The sequence below is a fragment of the Myotis daubentonii genome, chromosome 4, assembly GCF_963259705.1.
Source record: "Myotis daubentonii chromosome 4, mMyoDau2.1, whole genome shotgun sequence".
Taxonomy (NCBI): Eukaryota; Metazoa; Chordata; class Mammalia; order Chiroptera; family Vespertilionidae; genus Myotis; species Myotis daubentonii.
In genome coordinates, this window is record NC_081843.1 from 28136888 (window position 1) to 28151782 (window position 14895).

Here is a 14895-nt window from a genome sequence, read left to right on the forward strand (position 1 = left end):
CAAGGAATTGACCTTGGATCTGTCTCCATTATCTCATCCTTAACCCATTTTGTTGTCAGCCTGAAGTTTCTACTGGGAAGTTTTTTTTTTTATTGATTTCAGAGAGGGAGAGGGAGATAGAAACATCAGTGATGAAGATTATTTATCGGCTGCCTCCTGCACGCCCCCTACTGGGGATGGAGCCTACAACCCAGACATATGCCCTGACCAGGAGGGATTGTGGGAGGGCTCCAGGGCGTGTCTGGCCCATCTCAGTCCCCAGCAGCCTTAGCATATCATTAGCATATAATTGAACCGAGACCTCTGGTTTATAGGTCGATGCTCAACCACTGAGCCACCGTTGGCTGGGCAACTACGGGGATGACTTCAGTGTGCCAGGAAAAGCATATGGGCTCTGTATGCAACTCTGAGCTCTTTGGGTGAGTATGACTCTACCTTAAGAGGCTGACAGAATTGGAAATAATGTATACAACCTGGTGGCACACAGTAGACATTTATTGCTCTCCCTTATTCTAAAGCAACCTTTTTTCAAACCCTTAATTCTAATATACAAAACAAAGGGAGGGGTAATCTACATGTGCTTCACAGGAGCTGAGCCCATAAACATCCATTTGACTAGCATATTACAAAGCACTTCACCTGGACCCCCAAACTTTGGTATTAGCCAATTTTAGAGAATGTTTGACTTGTTCAGCATAAAAAAAATAGGTGAGTAGAAGTGCCTAGATTAACCCCAGTTGTGGGTCCAAGTGCTCTCTCCGTTCTATCATGCTGACCATCTCTTTTTCACTCTGGGGAAATACTTTGCTGAATTGCTACATAGAAAGGAGTTGATGACTTCAGGGTTGAGTTTTATGCCTAAAGGTCTTATTTATTGATGCAGCTTTTGGCTCCAAGGATGAAAACACTTCAATCTCATCCTTTTACTTACTGTCAATAAGTCTTTTTTATTTTTTTCTGATTCTAGGCTAGACTTGACTTGTACTAGTTTATACTTTGAATGCATGACAGAATCCCTTCTGACCTTAGAGAAAAGGACTAATGCACCCAGAGGATCATTCCCAGTGCCTTTCTCTGGGGAGCCATGGTTCCAACCAGAGGCCAGGCCAGGCAGACTCTTGCATTTTATTGCTGACTTATTTTCCTTTGATTCACTAATTTAATGATATTTGGGTACCCACTATAGACCATCACACCTTGGATATAAGGGGCAATTAACACTATAAGTCTCCAGGAAAATGGGCAAAGGAGACCACTGACGAGCCCAGGAGGAACTATGTTAAAGGACTCCCCAGGAGTGAATTATCTGTGGTCATTCAGATGCTCAGGGTAAGGCAGTCTTGGCCCCTTTCAGGAACTGAATGATTTGGTAGAAAAGGGCACTCCAAGAACAGCTGAGGACAGGAGGCAGCAACTGAGTAATTCACTCATTCAACATCAACTCACCCTGTAGTAAGAGGTCTCTAAGACTTAAGAGGGAAGAAACCAGATAACAGATAAAATTAGAAAAACATCTATGGTTTTCACCTCTGATCAAACTAATTGGATATTCTAGGGCAGTGGTCAGCAAACTCATTTAGTCAACAGAGCCAAATATCAACAGTACAATTGAAATTTCTTTTGAGAGCCAAATTTTTAAACTTAATCTATACAGGTAGGTACATTGTTATTAACTTAATTAGGGTACTCCTAAGGCTTAGGAAGAGCCACACTCAAGGGGCCAAAGAGCTGCATGTGCCTCGCGAGCCCCAGTTTGCCGACCACTGTCTAGGGAACAGTGACAAATAGTGCTCACAGGGAACCCACTTACTCTTCACCCGATTAGAACATTAGTATTTTAAAGTTTCTTGTTACTGCTCAGTTTATTGAACACTGGCTCCGAAGGCTTATAGTACCTGGAACCTTTTTAATGGGCAACATGTTTGCTAGTGAACTACTCCTTACATAACTATTTCCCTACAAAAGTTTCTCAGGGAGTTTTACCAGGACCTCTGAGTGGATGCTAATTTCAGGTACAGAGACTATAAACTAGATAAACATAAAGACATGTTGAGACAATTATGTTCTTCTGCAAAATACATATGTTCAGGATGCATATACTATATCTAAAATTTATTACCTTACATTTATCAGACACCATTTCAGAAGAAAATCACTTTATTGTAACTGATTCACAAACATCACAAAAGTTGGTTAAAGGAGGCCAAACATCTGCTCAGCCCCAAACTGAATTATCATCTTAATGAACTTCTACACAGTAAGTATACTCTCTTCCACTGCCACTGCTATTCTGAGGCAAGGAAACTATTAATGATACAGGAGAGTTAACAAGTAGTTTTATACTTTCACTATCAATTATATATTTTTATACTAAGTTAACTTGGACATGAGAGATGATTTCCCATTTCTTCAATGCGACCTTCTTGATTAGGCTAATCCTGCAAACAAAAAAGGTACATTTAGAAGAGCACTGGCTGTATAGTCTTAACAAAACTGAAGCCCTCCCAGGTATGAAAGGAGAGGGAAAACCCAGAGTTTCTTTAATAAGTTATTGAGGGCATCCTATAACCAACAAAACATTCTGCATTTGTCACAGCTAAGAAAAGACAGGGCACATGTGCTTCTGGGGACAGAGTCCTGAGGCAGAAATATAGCCAGTTTGATACTGGCTATCCCTTCATCAAAGAATTCTGAAAAACTCAGACATGCAATCTCTTACTTCCACAGTTCAACCACCTGAAAGGATTAACTTCTCCCTTATGTCCTACCCAAAATGAAGGGGGGAAATGAAAATAAACATTTTAATAGATGGTGTATTCTTAGGTGGATGGAAGGAAATTATGTGAAAACGAGCTGACATTCCGCAAAGCCTAAATCGCACAATTCCGGTGAGGGACTTAATAAACTTGTCTAATAAGGCATGCAGAATGCCAATAATATTAGTCTTTATGTGCATTCCTGGACTTTGGTGAAAACAGAATTTTGTGTTCATAACCTTAAGTCTAGATCACTCACATGCAGTTATCCTCAATAAGATCCGACACACTAATCTATACCTACTGAAGGAAGAATCAGATTCAGAACATAACTGGTAAAGGATTAAGATAATGATTAGAAATCTCTGCACCAGTTTGTTAGAAGTTAGCTTATTTTTAGAGTAATTTTAACAAAATCTCCTCTAATTTGTCAGTTTAATTTATTAAACACAGATTCCCTAAGTTCTATAGGATCTAGGAGCACAACCATTAAACAAATCGAGCCTATGCAAGTTTAATCATGAATTGATATATCACCTACCATTTGCAAATTTACATTGTTTCAGCACCTCGCTGAAACCCTCACAAAGCTTAAGGTCACCCTGGTTCTGGGCACAGTCCAAAAACTGTTTCATCTCATAGTGGCATGGGCCAAACTGCTGCTGCTGCTGGTATGCCTGTGTTCCCTGGGGCTCCTGCAAAGGCATAACATTCAGAAACGTTTAGAAAGGAAATCAGACTTAACCCTGAACAAAGAGCAGTATCCACTGTCTTTGAGGTTAACTGGGAAACAGAACTAAACCCAGCTGCAAATTAAAGTTTTCAGCTAATAGCATGGAAAGTGAGATCTTTTCAAGGCAGAAAATTAGCTTTAGCAAAATTCCAGTTGTAATCAGCAAGATTTAAGAAAAAAAATGCAAATAAAATAAAATGGTTATCTAGGCATTTAAAGACCAGTGAAGCTTCATGGAGGAAAAAATGGGACTACTATAGAAAAATAGGTGGATGAAAGTTTCAAGTATAACACAATTACAACAGAGTACACACCCATGCTCATCAGAGGAGAAAATTCACAAACCTCAGAGAGGCAAGTGACAAATGTCAGGTAAGAGAGCAGAGAGCTTCTAAAGAGATTTTTTTGAAAACTAAGATTGAGCCCTTAGTGAATAGAGTGTCAGCCTGCAGACTGAAGGGTCCCAAGTTCAATTTCAGTCAAAGGCACATGCCCGGGTTGCGGGCTCGATACCCAGTAGGGGGCGTGCAGGAGGCAGCCGATCAATGATTCTCTCAGATCATTGATGTTTCCATCTCTCTCTCCCTTCCTCTCTGAAATGAATAAAAAAAAAAATATAAAAAAATATAAAAAAGAAAACAAAGATCAAGACTGAATTAGTTCAGGGTAACCAAGACAAAATATTTAAAATAAGAAAAAAAAAATGGCTGTTTTACAGTGAATCAGGTTGAACTACTAGAGTTCTACATCTTGGGGAAAAAGAAAATTTATACAGTACTTACTGATGCTGGCCTGAGGCACTAACTCAACTGCCAAGCGTGGCTTTTGATAAAACATTTTCTGTTTAACAGCATTGTGGATTCTAAATTTACACAGTTCTTACACACAAGGAACTTACAAATAACTAGGTTTCCTCATTAAATATACCACTGAAGGGCAATGCTGCCCAAAGTCTTACCTGATAAGTGATGTCAGGCCTCGAGGGCTCAGCATTACTTCCTCCACTGAAGCCCCCAGTGATGGCGTGACCCAGCGTGTGGCCGACAGCAGAGCCCACAGCCACACCAGCTGCAGTGGTTGCCATTTGGGCCATCAGACCTGGCTGCCGGGGTGCAGCAGCAGGTGCGCCAACAGCAGATGGTGCAGCTGGTGCTGGTGGGTGAGCTGCTGGTGCTGGTCTGGGGGCAGCTCTCATCTGAGGTGCCCGGCTGTGAAAGTAAAGAACAAAAAGTATGCAGTTCCTACTTCCAACCCAGGTTTGGAAACTGTCAAGGTAATACTACATACATACAAGAAAACTTTACAAAACACAATTCCCTAAAGTTCCCATGGTCGGCAAACTGCGGCTCATGAGCCACATGCAGCTCTTTGGCCCCTTGAGTGTGGCTCTTCCTAAGCCTTAGGAGTACCCTAATTAAGTTAATAACAATTACCTACCTATATAGTTTAAGTTTAAAAAATGTGGCTCTCAAAAGAAATTTCAATCGTTGTACTGTTGATATTTGGCTCTGTTGACTAATGAGTTTGCCGACCACTGCCCTAAACTATTGTTACATTTTCTCTCTTTAACCTTTTGTTTGGGTTGTAACCACCAAGTATAACCTATTTTTTCCTGCTTCTTTGCAACCATTTCCATGTATTCAATAGCCCACAGTATCTTTAAAGAACACAGTTTTTCCAATACTTCATAAAAATTGTAAAATATTAAGAGTTTAAAATATTCTCACAGAATTCATCACAAGTGCTAAGGAAAAAATAGGGAGCGAGGGGGAGCATGTTGTGGGATGTCATAACTTAAGGACAGTCAAAGGAGATCTCCCTGAGCTGGTAACATTTGAATGAAGACCTGCACTTCCTCATCTGGGGAAGTAATCTGGTCAAATCCTTCATTTTACAGATTAGAACACTGAAGCCCAGTGACGAAGTGACTTGCCTGAACTGTTATACCAAGATTAACCTCAACTATTTTCCATCTGTAGGACAGTTGGATGCTTTCAACTATTTCAGTAAAATCTTCATGCCCTGACCGGTTTGGCTCAGTGGATAGAGCGTCGGCCTGCGGACTGAAGGGTTCGATTCCGGACAAGGGCATGTACCTTGGTTGCGGGCACATCCCCAGTGGGGAGAGTGCAGGAGGCAGCTGGTCGATGTTTCTCTCTTACCAATGTTTCTAGCTCTCTATCCCTCTCCCTTCCTCTCTGTAAAAAATCAATAAAATATATATATTTTAAAAATCTCCATATAAATTATGCTCCCCCCCTACCAGTTTTCAAATTCTTCCCCCAAATAAGGCCAGGTCAAAAGTTTATGATTTCACTTTATAAAAAGGTGGTTATTGCCCAGGCGGCGTGGCTCAGCGGTTGAGCACCGACCTATGAACCAGGCCATAGTTCGATTCCCCATCAGGGCACATGCCTGGATTGCCGCTCAGTCCCAGGAGGAGGCATGCAGGAGGCAGCTGATCAATGATTCTCTCTGCCCCTTCCTCTCTGAAACCAATAAAAAATATATTTTAAAAAAATGTGGTTATCTGCCCTTTGAACAGAAGTTTCTTTTCACAAGCGAACCCCTTCTCACACTCCTAGCACACTGTATGAACACAGTCCAGTGAAGCAACAGGGCCTGTGCTAAACGTCCTGAATTGGTCACTGGCTTTCCCACTTCCCGGAGGCATGACCTTAGACAAGTAATTTATTCCGAGTCGGCTGTTTCCTTATTCCTGCCAAGTAGGGGTAACACCGATCTCTAGGGTTACCATGAGGTGTAACTGGCAGTACATTTTACAAGTATTTTATTTTATTTTATTTATTTTTTAAAATATATTTTATTGATTTTTTCACAGAGAGGAAGGGAGAGAGATAGAGAGTTAGAAACATCGATGAGCGAGAAACATCGATCAGCTGCCTCCTGCACATCTCCCACTGGGGATGTGCCCACAACCCAGGTACATGCCCTTGACCGGAATCGAACCGGGACCCTTCAGTCCGCAGGCCGACGCTCCATCCACTGAGCCAAACCGGTCTCGGCTTTACAAGTATTTTAGAAACTAGAGAACGTCAGGTACACGTGAGGGCCTTAGTGACTGTGTCCTCTCGTAGGCCGAGACCCCAAAAGGCTCACTGCTCATGGCAGGTGCTCACAGATTATTCCCTGAATTGAAATCCGATCATCATTTCCCGATTGTTACCTTTCTTCTACACTTTTTTTGCTACTTTGAACGTTTCAGCCCGTTTCCACTTCTTTTTACAACTTGGCTATTTTAACTTAAAAATGAGCTACGAAATATTTTAAGCAATAACTCATGGGCGTTCGAAATTAGAAAACTTGCCACTAATGGGGAAAATCTAGCCAAAGGCGCCACGAAGTCGGGCCCCCGCCGCATTGGCCTTCAGACGCCCGGTCCGCGGCCTCCGCCAGCCTCCGCCCGGCCACCCTGCGTCACGGCGCCCACAGGGCCCCCAGCCCCGCGAGGACCTCACCTGGCCGGAGGGGCCATGCGGGAGGTGCGGCTCCGGCTTCCACGCGGCATCGCAACTGCGCAGCGGGTCGGTGTCTGCAAGTGCGAAACTCCTAGAAGACCCCGGCGGCTTCTGCTGAGCGCGAGAGAGCGGAAGGCGGGGGGCGGGGCTGGAAGCGCGCGACCAATCAGCGCACAGGCAGGGCCCTTCCGTTTGCCGACGTCTCCGAGGGCCCTGAAGGTCACTGAAAGAGCGTGAGCACGCGATGGCAACTCGTCGCACGCGGTTGGCGTCAGCAGCTGGGCGCCGGGGCTGTTTAGAAAACCGGAAGTGCCTGTGGCAAACTTGCCGGTCCCAGACTAACGTAAGTCAGAACCGGTCGCTGGTTAAGGGTCCGAGGACCGGTGCGTCTTCCTTCACACGTTTGTATGACTAACGTGGTACGTCACATCCAACCTTGAGAGTCAGACCTCTGTCGGGACTACCACTGGACCTTGGGGCAAGTTACTTCACGTTTCTCAGCATTAAATCATTTAGATAAATATTTTTTGAGGCAGTGTGGGCACGCAGTATGAACCGAGGGAAAGTGAAAACTTGAGATAAGAATCGACGAAACAAAGTTAGTTCTTTTTGTATTGCTGTTGTCTGCGGATCCAGTCAGCAAAAGTTAATCGTGCTGTACGTGTATGTATTACTATACGTTTTCAACCATTTCACATATCTCATAGGATTTTTGCCCGTAATTGAGGTAGCATTCACGGATAAACATGTTCTGATCTACAAGTGCCAGCTGGGTTGAGACAGCGCCGAATGCAACAAGACGACAGCTTCCTTAGTTTAAATCCAGGGAGGAGAGACACAGCGCCTGTACAGGTCGGGTGATGGTGACGGAAGCACAGTCCTTGAAGTGGGGGAGCAAGCCAGGCCTTACCAAGGGTAAGACCATTCCTGGCAGAGGGAACAGCAATTGCCAAGGCCCCTGGGCCTGTGCTGCAGTAATAGTTGGTAGGAAATGTTTTTAACAATAACATTTTAGAGCCTCTGCAGTATAGGGGAAAAGTTGGCTGCTGGCATTTCAAGGAGGGCTTCATGGGAAAGTCCTTGGGGATGGGGTGGAATTTATGGAGGTGGGAAAGCAGAGGTGGAACCTCCATTTCTTCTTGGATGCCCATCAGAAATTTCCCCCCTTCCACCAGAGGTAGCAGAGTTTAACACAACCTTTCCAGCAACAGCAGGGTGTTTGTGGAATCCAGGGGGTAAATGCAAAACCTTTTCATGAAAAACCAAGTTTTATTTTCATAGGACTTCTTAAAGAAATTAAAGCTTTATAAATGATAAGACTTTGGCCCTTGCCGAAACCGGTTTGGCTCAGTGGATAGAGCGTCGGCCTGCGGACTGAAAGGTCCCAGGTTCGATTCCGGTCAAGGGCATGTACCTGGGTTGCGGGCACATCCCCAGTAGGAGATGTGCAGGAGGCAGCTGATCGATGTTTCGCTCTCATCGATGTTTCTAACTCTCTATCTCTCTCCCTTCCTCTCTGTAAAAAATCAATAAAATATATTAAAAAAAAAAAAAAAGACTTTGGCCCTAGCTGGTTTGGCTCAGTGGATAGAGCGTCGGCCTGTGGACTGAAGGGTCCTGGGTTCAATTCTGGCCAAGGGCACATGCCTGGGTTTCGGGCTTGATCCCCAGTAGGGGCCGTGCAGGAGGCAGCCAATCAATGATTCTCTCTCATCATTGATGTTTCTCTCCCTCCCTCTTCTTTGAAATCAACAAAAAATATATTTAAAAAATAAAACTTCTGTTATCTACTTAATTTGAGTAGAATATTTACTGCACTCATCAAGAGCCCATTCTGAGCCTGCAGTCCAGGCATATGCCCTGACTAGGAATCAAACCGTGACCTCCTGGTTCACAGGTTGACACTCAACCACTGAGCAACACTGGCTGAGTGATAACAGAAATTTTAAAACTGTACAAATCCTGTTCCAGAAATTCCATGTCTAGGAATGTAAGAAACAATTGTGAAAAACATAAAAAACTGAGTCATATATGTGAGAAGAAATTAAGTGTAAGGGTATTTAACAATATATGTAAAATAGGAAAGACGTATAAACAATCTAAATGCCCTACAATATAGAATTAAATGTTATCTACATATACACTGAGTGGCCAGATTATTATTACCACCTGACGTTTGTAGGCAAATTAGCTATAATTTCGTGCTGAAGTTGCTAGAGGGCCAGACAATTATAAATAGGGAGGCAGGTGGTTTACCATGACAGTAGAAGTGATTTTTTTCTGAAGATGTGGGTAAACAATGCGATTTAAGAGCCTTTGAACATGGGATATATTTGAACGTGAGTGGCCAGATTATTATGACCACTTGATGTTTGTAGGCAAATTAGCCGTACACTGCGTTGTATGGAATATGGAAGCCGAAGGCCTGTTCAAACACCTTTGCTGTCTGCAGTTACCAAGATAAAACGTTTCCAATTTGCACAGGAATACAAGGTTTGGACAGTCGAGCATTGGAAAAAAGTCATGTGGTCCAATGAATTGCGTTTCCAGTTGCATCATGCAGATGGCAGAGTGAGAATTTGGCAGAAACAGCATGAAAGCATGCACCCCACATGCATGAGACAACCCTTCAAGCTGGTGAGGGCAGTGTTATGGTTTGGGGCATGTTTTCCTGGCACGATTTGGGCCCTTTAATTTGTGTGGAACAACGTCTGAATAGCACAGCATACCTAAGTATCATTGCTGATCAAGTTCATCCTATCATGTTGATGGCATATCCCAATGGGGATGGCTTCTTCCAACAAGACAATGTGCCATGCCATGGTGCTTGTATTGTGCAGCTGTGGTTTCAAGAACATGAGGGAGACTTTACCTTGCTTAGGTGGCCCCCACAATCACCAGATCTCAATCCAAGGACGAAGTTAAAAGAGCCATCAGGCAGCTGATTCCACAACCATCAAATCTCACAGAACTGGACAGTGCTATTCATCAGGCACTGTTGGTGTCAGATTCCTCGCATCACCTTTCAACATCTTGTGGAGTCAATGTCAGTAAGAATCGCCGCGGTATTGAGGGCAAAAGGTGGCCCAACGAAGCACTGATGGGGTGGTCATAATAATCTGGCCACTCACATTCAAATATATCCCATGTTCAAAGGCTGTTAAATCGCGTTATCTTCAGAAAAAAATCACTTCTGTCGTGGTAAACAACCTGCTTCCCTATTTATAATGGTCTGGCCCTCTAGTAACTTCAGCGTGAAATTATAGCTAATTTGCCTACAGATGTCAGGTGGTCATAATAATCTGGCCACTCAGTGTATATATAAAAGGCTAATTTGCCAAGCGTCCCCTTGGGAGTTCGACCAGGAGACCAGGAGTTTGATTGCTTGCTATGACATGTGTTGACCACCAGGGGGCAGTGCGGAACAAAGGAAGGCCCTGCCGGCAACCTGAAGGCCTCGATTGGCTCTGATTGCCTGCCAAGCCTAGGGACCCTACCCAGGCATGAATTTTGTGCACCAGGCTGCTAGTACATAGATATAATGTTATGCAGCCATTGAAAATGTTATGAAAGAATATTTGACATGAAAAGTATCTTAACAATATGCTAAATGAAAGAGCAGTTTACAAAATAGTACACATAGTATGTTTATATTTTGAGAAAATATATGTATCTTAAAGACTGGCATTATATACACCTAAGGAATGACTATCCATTGAGTAGTGCTTTCTTCTTTTTTGTGTGTCCATATTTTCCAACTTTGCTTCAGTGAACATATTTATATTAAACATCATGGTGGTTTAAAATGCCCACAAATTAACACGCCTTTCAAAAAGTGGAGCCTGATCCCTCTCCCCTTGAGTGTGAGCTGGATTTAATGACTTACTTTGAATGGATAGAAAAAAGCAAAAGTGTTGATGTGCAACTTCGGAGAGTAGGTCTTAAAAGGTACTGTGGCTTCCTCCTTGTTCACTCTTTCAGATCACTTACTCTGAGGAAAGCCAGCTGTCACATCATGAGGACACTTAAGCAGCCTCATGGAATCTCATGTGGCAAGGAAGTGAGGCCTGCCAGCAGCCACGTGAGTAAGCAACCTTCCCATGACTGGTCTCGGCCAACAGCTTGACTGCAACCTCATGAGATGCTAAGCTACAAACCACCCAGCTAAGCTACTTTGAATCCTTGGCCCACAGAAACTGAGATAGTAAGTATTTGTTCTTTTAAGCCACTAGGTTTTGGAGTAATTTATTATACAGCAATAAGTAATTAATACACAATTTCTACAATTACTATATTTAAACTGTAAACATTCTAGTATCTAAAATGAGCAAAATCTAGTTAACACACATTAGATTGTTGCTTTAACATGGCTTATGTCTGTCTGAGTATGCTGTACTTTACAGCAGGAATTGAAATGTTTGAAACATTAAGGTTCTTATACTCTAAATGTAGTGGTTGTTTTTATAACTAAGACATATAAATACAGTGCCTTGCAGATATCAGACAAAAAAGAATGAATTTTTTTAACTCATCTAAAAATACAAAGTATTATATGAACAAGTAGTTAAGGGGTGCTTATGTGAAGTTCTACAGGATTTCAAAGAATGGACATTCAATGTGAAGGCTTCAGGAAGAAAGTGGCATTTAAATAATTATAGGTGGAATTAGTTTCAAGATTAAAACTGTAAAGGGGGAAATAGTATGCTAAATACAACAGCACAGATTCAAATGAATAATTATGGTGAGTTTAGAGGACAGAAGACCTGTATCAAGAATCAGTGTTTTTTTTAGAAGTTGTGTCAAAACTTAAGAAAATCCGGGGAGGGTTGGGGGGCAGGAGGTAGGGGGGTAAGAGATCAACTAAAGGACTTGTATGCATGCATATAAGCATAACCAATGGACATAAGACACTGGGTGATAGGGGAGGCTAGGGGACTGTCTAGGGCTGGGGGATAAAATGGATACATATGTAATACCCTTTGTAATACTTTAAGCAATAAAAAAAAAAAAAAAAAAAAACCTTAAGAAAATCCAATAGATGATTTCCAGCACAACGTAAGAAATCTAGGCCTTTTATCCTATAAGATTGAGGGGTTTATACGATTAAAACGGTCTTCTGGTAGATTAATCTAGAGTTTAAGCAACTTGACCAAGTCAGTATAGTTTAACTCCAAAGCGATTCCTACCATAACACACTGCCTGATGTTGGAGATATTGAAAAGAATTAATGGCCGAAACCGGTTTGGCTCAGTGGATAGAGCGTCGGCCTGCGGACTGAGAGGTCCCAGGTTCGATTCCGGTCAAGGGCATGTACCTGGGTTGCGGGCACATCCCCAGTGGGGGATGTGCAGGAGGCAGCTGATTGATGTTTCTCTCTCATCAATGTTTCTGACTTTGTCTCTTTCCCTTCCTCTCTGTAGAAAATCAATAAAATATATTTAAAAAAAAAAAAAAAAAAGAAAAGAATTAATGTAGTGAGTGAAATAATCAAGACTTTGTAACCAAAGAGGAAGGACTGTATTCTGTAAACGTAAAAGTAGTTACCATTTATTGAGCATCTATTATGTGTCAGGCCCTTAACTGTGTCGGATGTTTCATATATTTTATCTATAATCCAATTTGGCAAGGTAATCCAATATTATTCCCATTTTACAAATGAGAAACCCGAGACTTGGAACTTGAAAGTAGTCAGAAGTTTGCTGACTGCTAGAGTGGTGTTAACAGCTAGGATTAATATTCAGATTGCTCCTTCCAGTACACACCTTTCTCTCCTAACCACAGACTCACCACTGGGTGCCAAGGGCTGAATGAATGCAGAGTGAAGATAAAGGAAAGGTACCCGGCCATATTCTGTATAATTTTAAAACTAAAATTCAACTTTTTTCCTTGGACATGGAGGTTTGTGGTTGGTTCTGAACCACATAACATTGTCTACAGTTGAGGGAAATTGTGATGTTGGAAAGAGTGAATGCTTTACGAAAGTATCTGTGATGCCCATCTTCTTTCTAACCAGCTGTGCAACCTCTGGAAAGATATGTGAACTCTCTGAGCCTCAAGAATCCCCTCTCTAAAATGGAGATAGTGTCCACCTCAAAGGATTGTTGTGCCATGTGAAGTGCAGAGAACCTAGCAACTAGGTTCAACAGACACTATTACAATTTAAAGTACTTCTTTTCTTGGAAAACAAATATTAAACCTGCACACTTGAGTTGGAATCTTGTACAAATTCTTATCTTTGTTCTCCTCCCCCCATTCATCTTTGTGACCTTTTCTTTAGGAAGAAGAATGCAAATATTTGTAGACTTAAAACTAGTTACCGTAGCAACTAAAAAAAAAAAAACAACACTAGAAGAGTTAAAATGCCACTCTTGCTGCTGTTCTCTTTTAATTAAAAACCCTAAAAAGGCATACCCACTTGGATGTTACTTAACAACCAGAGTCTGGCCGTTGAAGCAGTAAACTTAAGCGATGCCAAAACCAAATTCTGTTGACCAACATGGATTCTCTCCCCTAAGACCAGTTGCAGCGGGAGTCAAAGACAAGACTTTTTTTTATCAGGTCCTTCGGTATCCTGTAGAAAAATCAGACAGAAACAAAAATCAGTTATTTTCTTTGGTCCGAGCATCAACACTGGAAGTAAACCCCTCACTTGTATTTCTTTAAAAAGATGTTTTCTACCTTCCCTAGCCCCTTCCACCATTCCAACTGCAGTCAGGAGATAAGCTGCGGGCTAACGGGGTCCACCTGCGACTCGCTAAGACGGGGCCGCTTCCGAAGGGGCGACTGTGCCCGGGTCGAATCGTAGGGGACCAAGGAAGTGGCCCGCGGCGCTCGCGCTCACGGGCCTCCCCGGGCCCCAAGGGTCTGGCCCGTACGCACCAGCGCGCAGGCGAGGCGAGTGCGCGGCCGGGGCTGCAGCTTGCGCTGGCGCCGCTTGCGCTGGCCGTTCAGGAGTTTCTGTGCGATCTTGCGCTCGTGGCCGCCAGGCACCGGCCAGTTGGTGCGCAGTTCCCGCTCGCGCCGCGTGCGGCCCTTGCTGTGCCCGGCCCCACCGGCCGGGAAGTCGCGCAGGTAGTAGTAATCGGGGCAGTCATAGAGCTCCTCCTCGAAGCACACCTCGGCCGGCAGCGGCTGCGCCAGACTCGGGGCGTTGGGAAGGGCCCGGTCCATCGCGCCCGGCTGGCCCGCAGCCGGCGCACGCGCGCCTCTGGAGCCCCTCCGCCCCGCGCTGCGATTGGCTCCGCCTGACGGGGCGGGACCTAGGCAGACGTCACAGAGCTGGGCTTGTGTCCTGCGCGAGGTCTGGGGCTTCCCGCTGGGTCAGCCGTGACCCCTTCCTCCGCCTGGGTCTGTGTGCCCTCGTCGGAGACGGTCACTTGGCAAAATCCGATCCTGCACTTGCTTTATGTTGGTCAAAAATGGTAAACATATGCACAGAGGAAAGGCCACATGAGGACAGAGCAAGAAGGTGGTCATCTGCAAGCCAAGGAGAAAGGCCTCAGGAGGAACCAACCCTGGTGACATCTTTATTTTTTCTCTGGAGCATCAAGTTTATTAGGAAACTTGAGAGAGCTAAATACTTTAATAAGAACCCCTACAAACATAGGAGCAAAGGAGAGCAGGGCAGGGAGAATGGCCCCAGGAAAAACAGTTCCAGTCTCTGAAGTTTTCATTCAGGTGGGAGCCGAAGGGCGGACTCATAGGGAGGACAGCTTCTCCTCTTGACCCCCCCCAGGGGGCTCCAGGCAGTCTTCCAAGCTCAGGGTATTTTGGATAAGATGCTTCTGAAGGCCATGGATGCGGGATACCGTCCTGACGTGAATGCCATGCAGAGAATGCCTCGGCAGTCAGCACACCTCCATGGTCTCTCCAGAAATACAGCGTGTATTTCTTGCTTTGCTGCTTACATCCAGCTTCTGTCTCATCT

General features: G+C 43.8%; 2 protein-coding genes and 1 long non-coding RNA gene across 4 annotated transcripts; 1 reads left to right on the top strand and 2 right to left on the bottom strand.

Moving 5' to 3' along the window:
- Positions 1 to 2139: 2139 nt before the first annotated feature.
- On the bottom strand, positions 2140 to 7128 carry CHCHD2 (coiled-coil-helix-coiled-coil-helix domain containing 2). The gene is made up of 4 exons (XM_059693360.1): positions 6969 to 7128; positions 4448 to 4697; positions 3298 to 3451; positions 2140 to 2438 (listed from the first exon to the last, which is right to left on the bottom strand). Exons 1-4 carry the CDS (start codon positions 7016 to 7018, stop codon positions 2428 to 2430), a joined length of 465 nt encoding a protein of 154 aa, XP_059549343.1. The 5' UTR covers positions 7019 to 7128; the 3' UTR covers positions 2140 to 2427.
- A 167-nt stretch (positions 7129 to 7295) lies between these two features.
- LOC132233152 (uncharacterized) lies at positions 7296 to 13311 on the top strand. The gene is made up of 3 exons (XR_009452568.1): positions 7296 to 7631; positions 10950 to 11172; positions 12724 to 13311. It is a non-coding gene; the product is annotated as an uncharacterized LOC132233152 (long non-coding RNA).
- An 11-nt stretch (positions 13312 to 13322) lies between these two features.
- Positions 13323 to 14189, bottom strand: NUPR2 (nuclear protein 2, transcriptional regulator). 2 transcript variants are annotated; one of them, XR_009452567.1, is made up of 2 exons: positions 13647 to 14189; positions 13323 to 13539 (listed from the first exon to the last, which is right to left on the bottom strand). XR_009452567.1 is itself a non-coding variant. In XM_059693361.1 (2 exons), the coding sequence occupies exons 1-2, from the start codon at positions 14136 to 14138 to the stop codon at positions 13501 to 13503; spliced, it is 330 nt and encodes a 109-aa protein (XP_059549344.1). In that variant the 5' UTR covers positions 14139 to 14186; the 3' UTR covers positions 13323 to 13500. The 2 variants fall into 2 exon arrangements, 1 of the variants encoding a protein (XP_059549344.1); XM_059693361.1 differs by having other exon boundaries at positions 13848 to 14186.
- Positions 14190 to 14895: the final 706 nt, after the last annotated feature.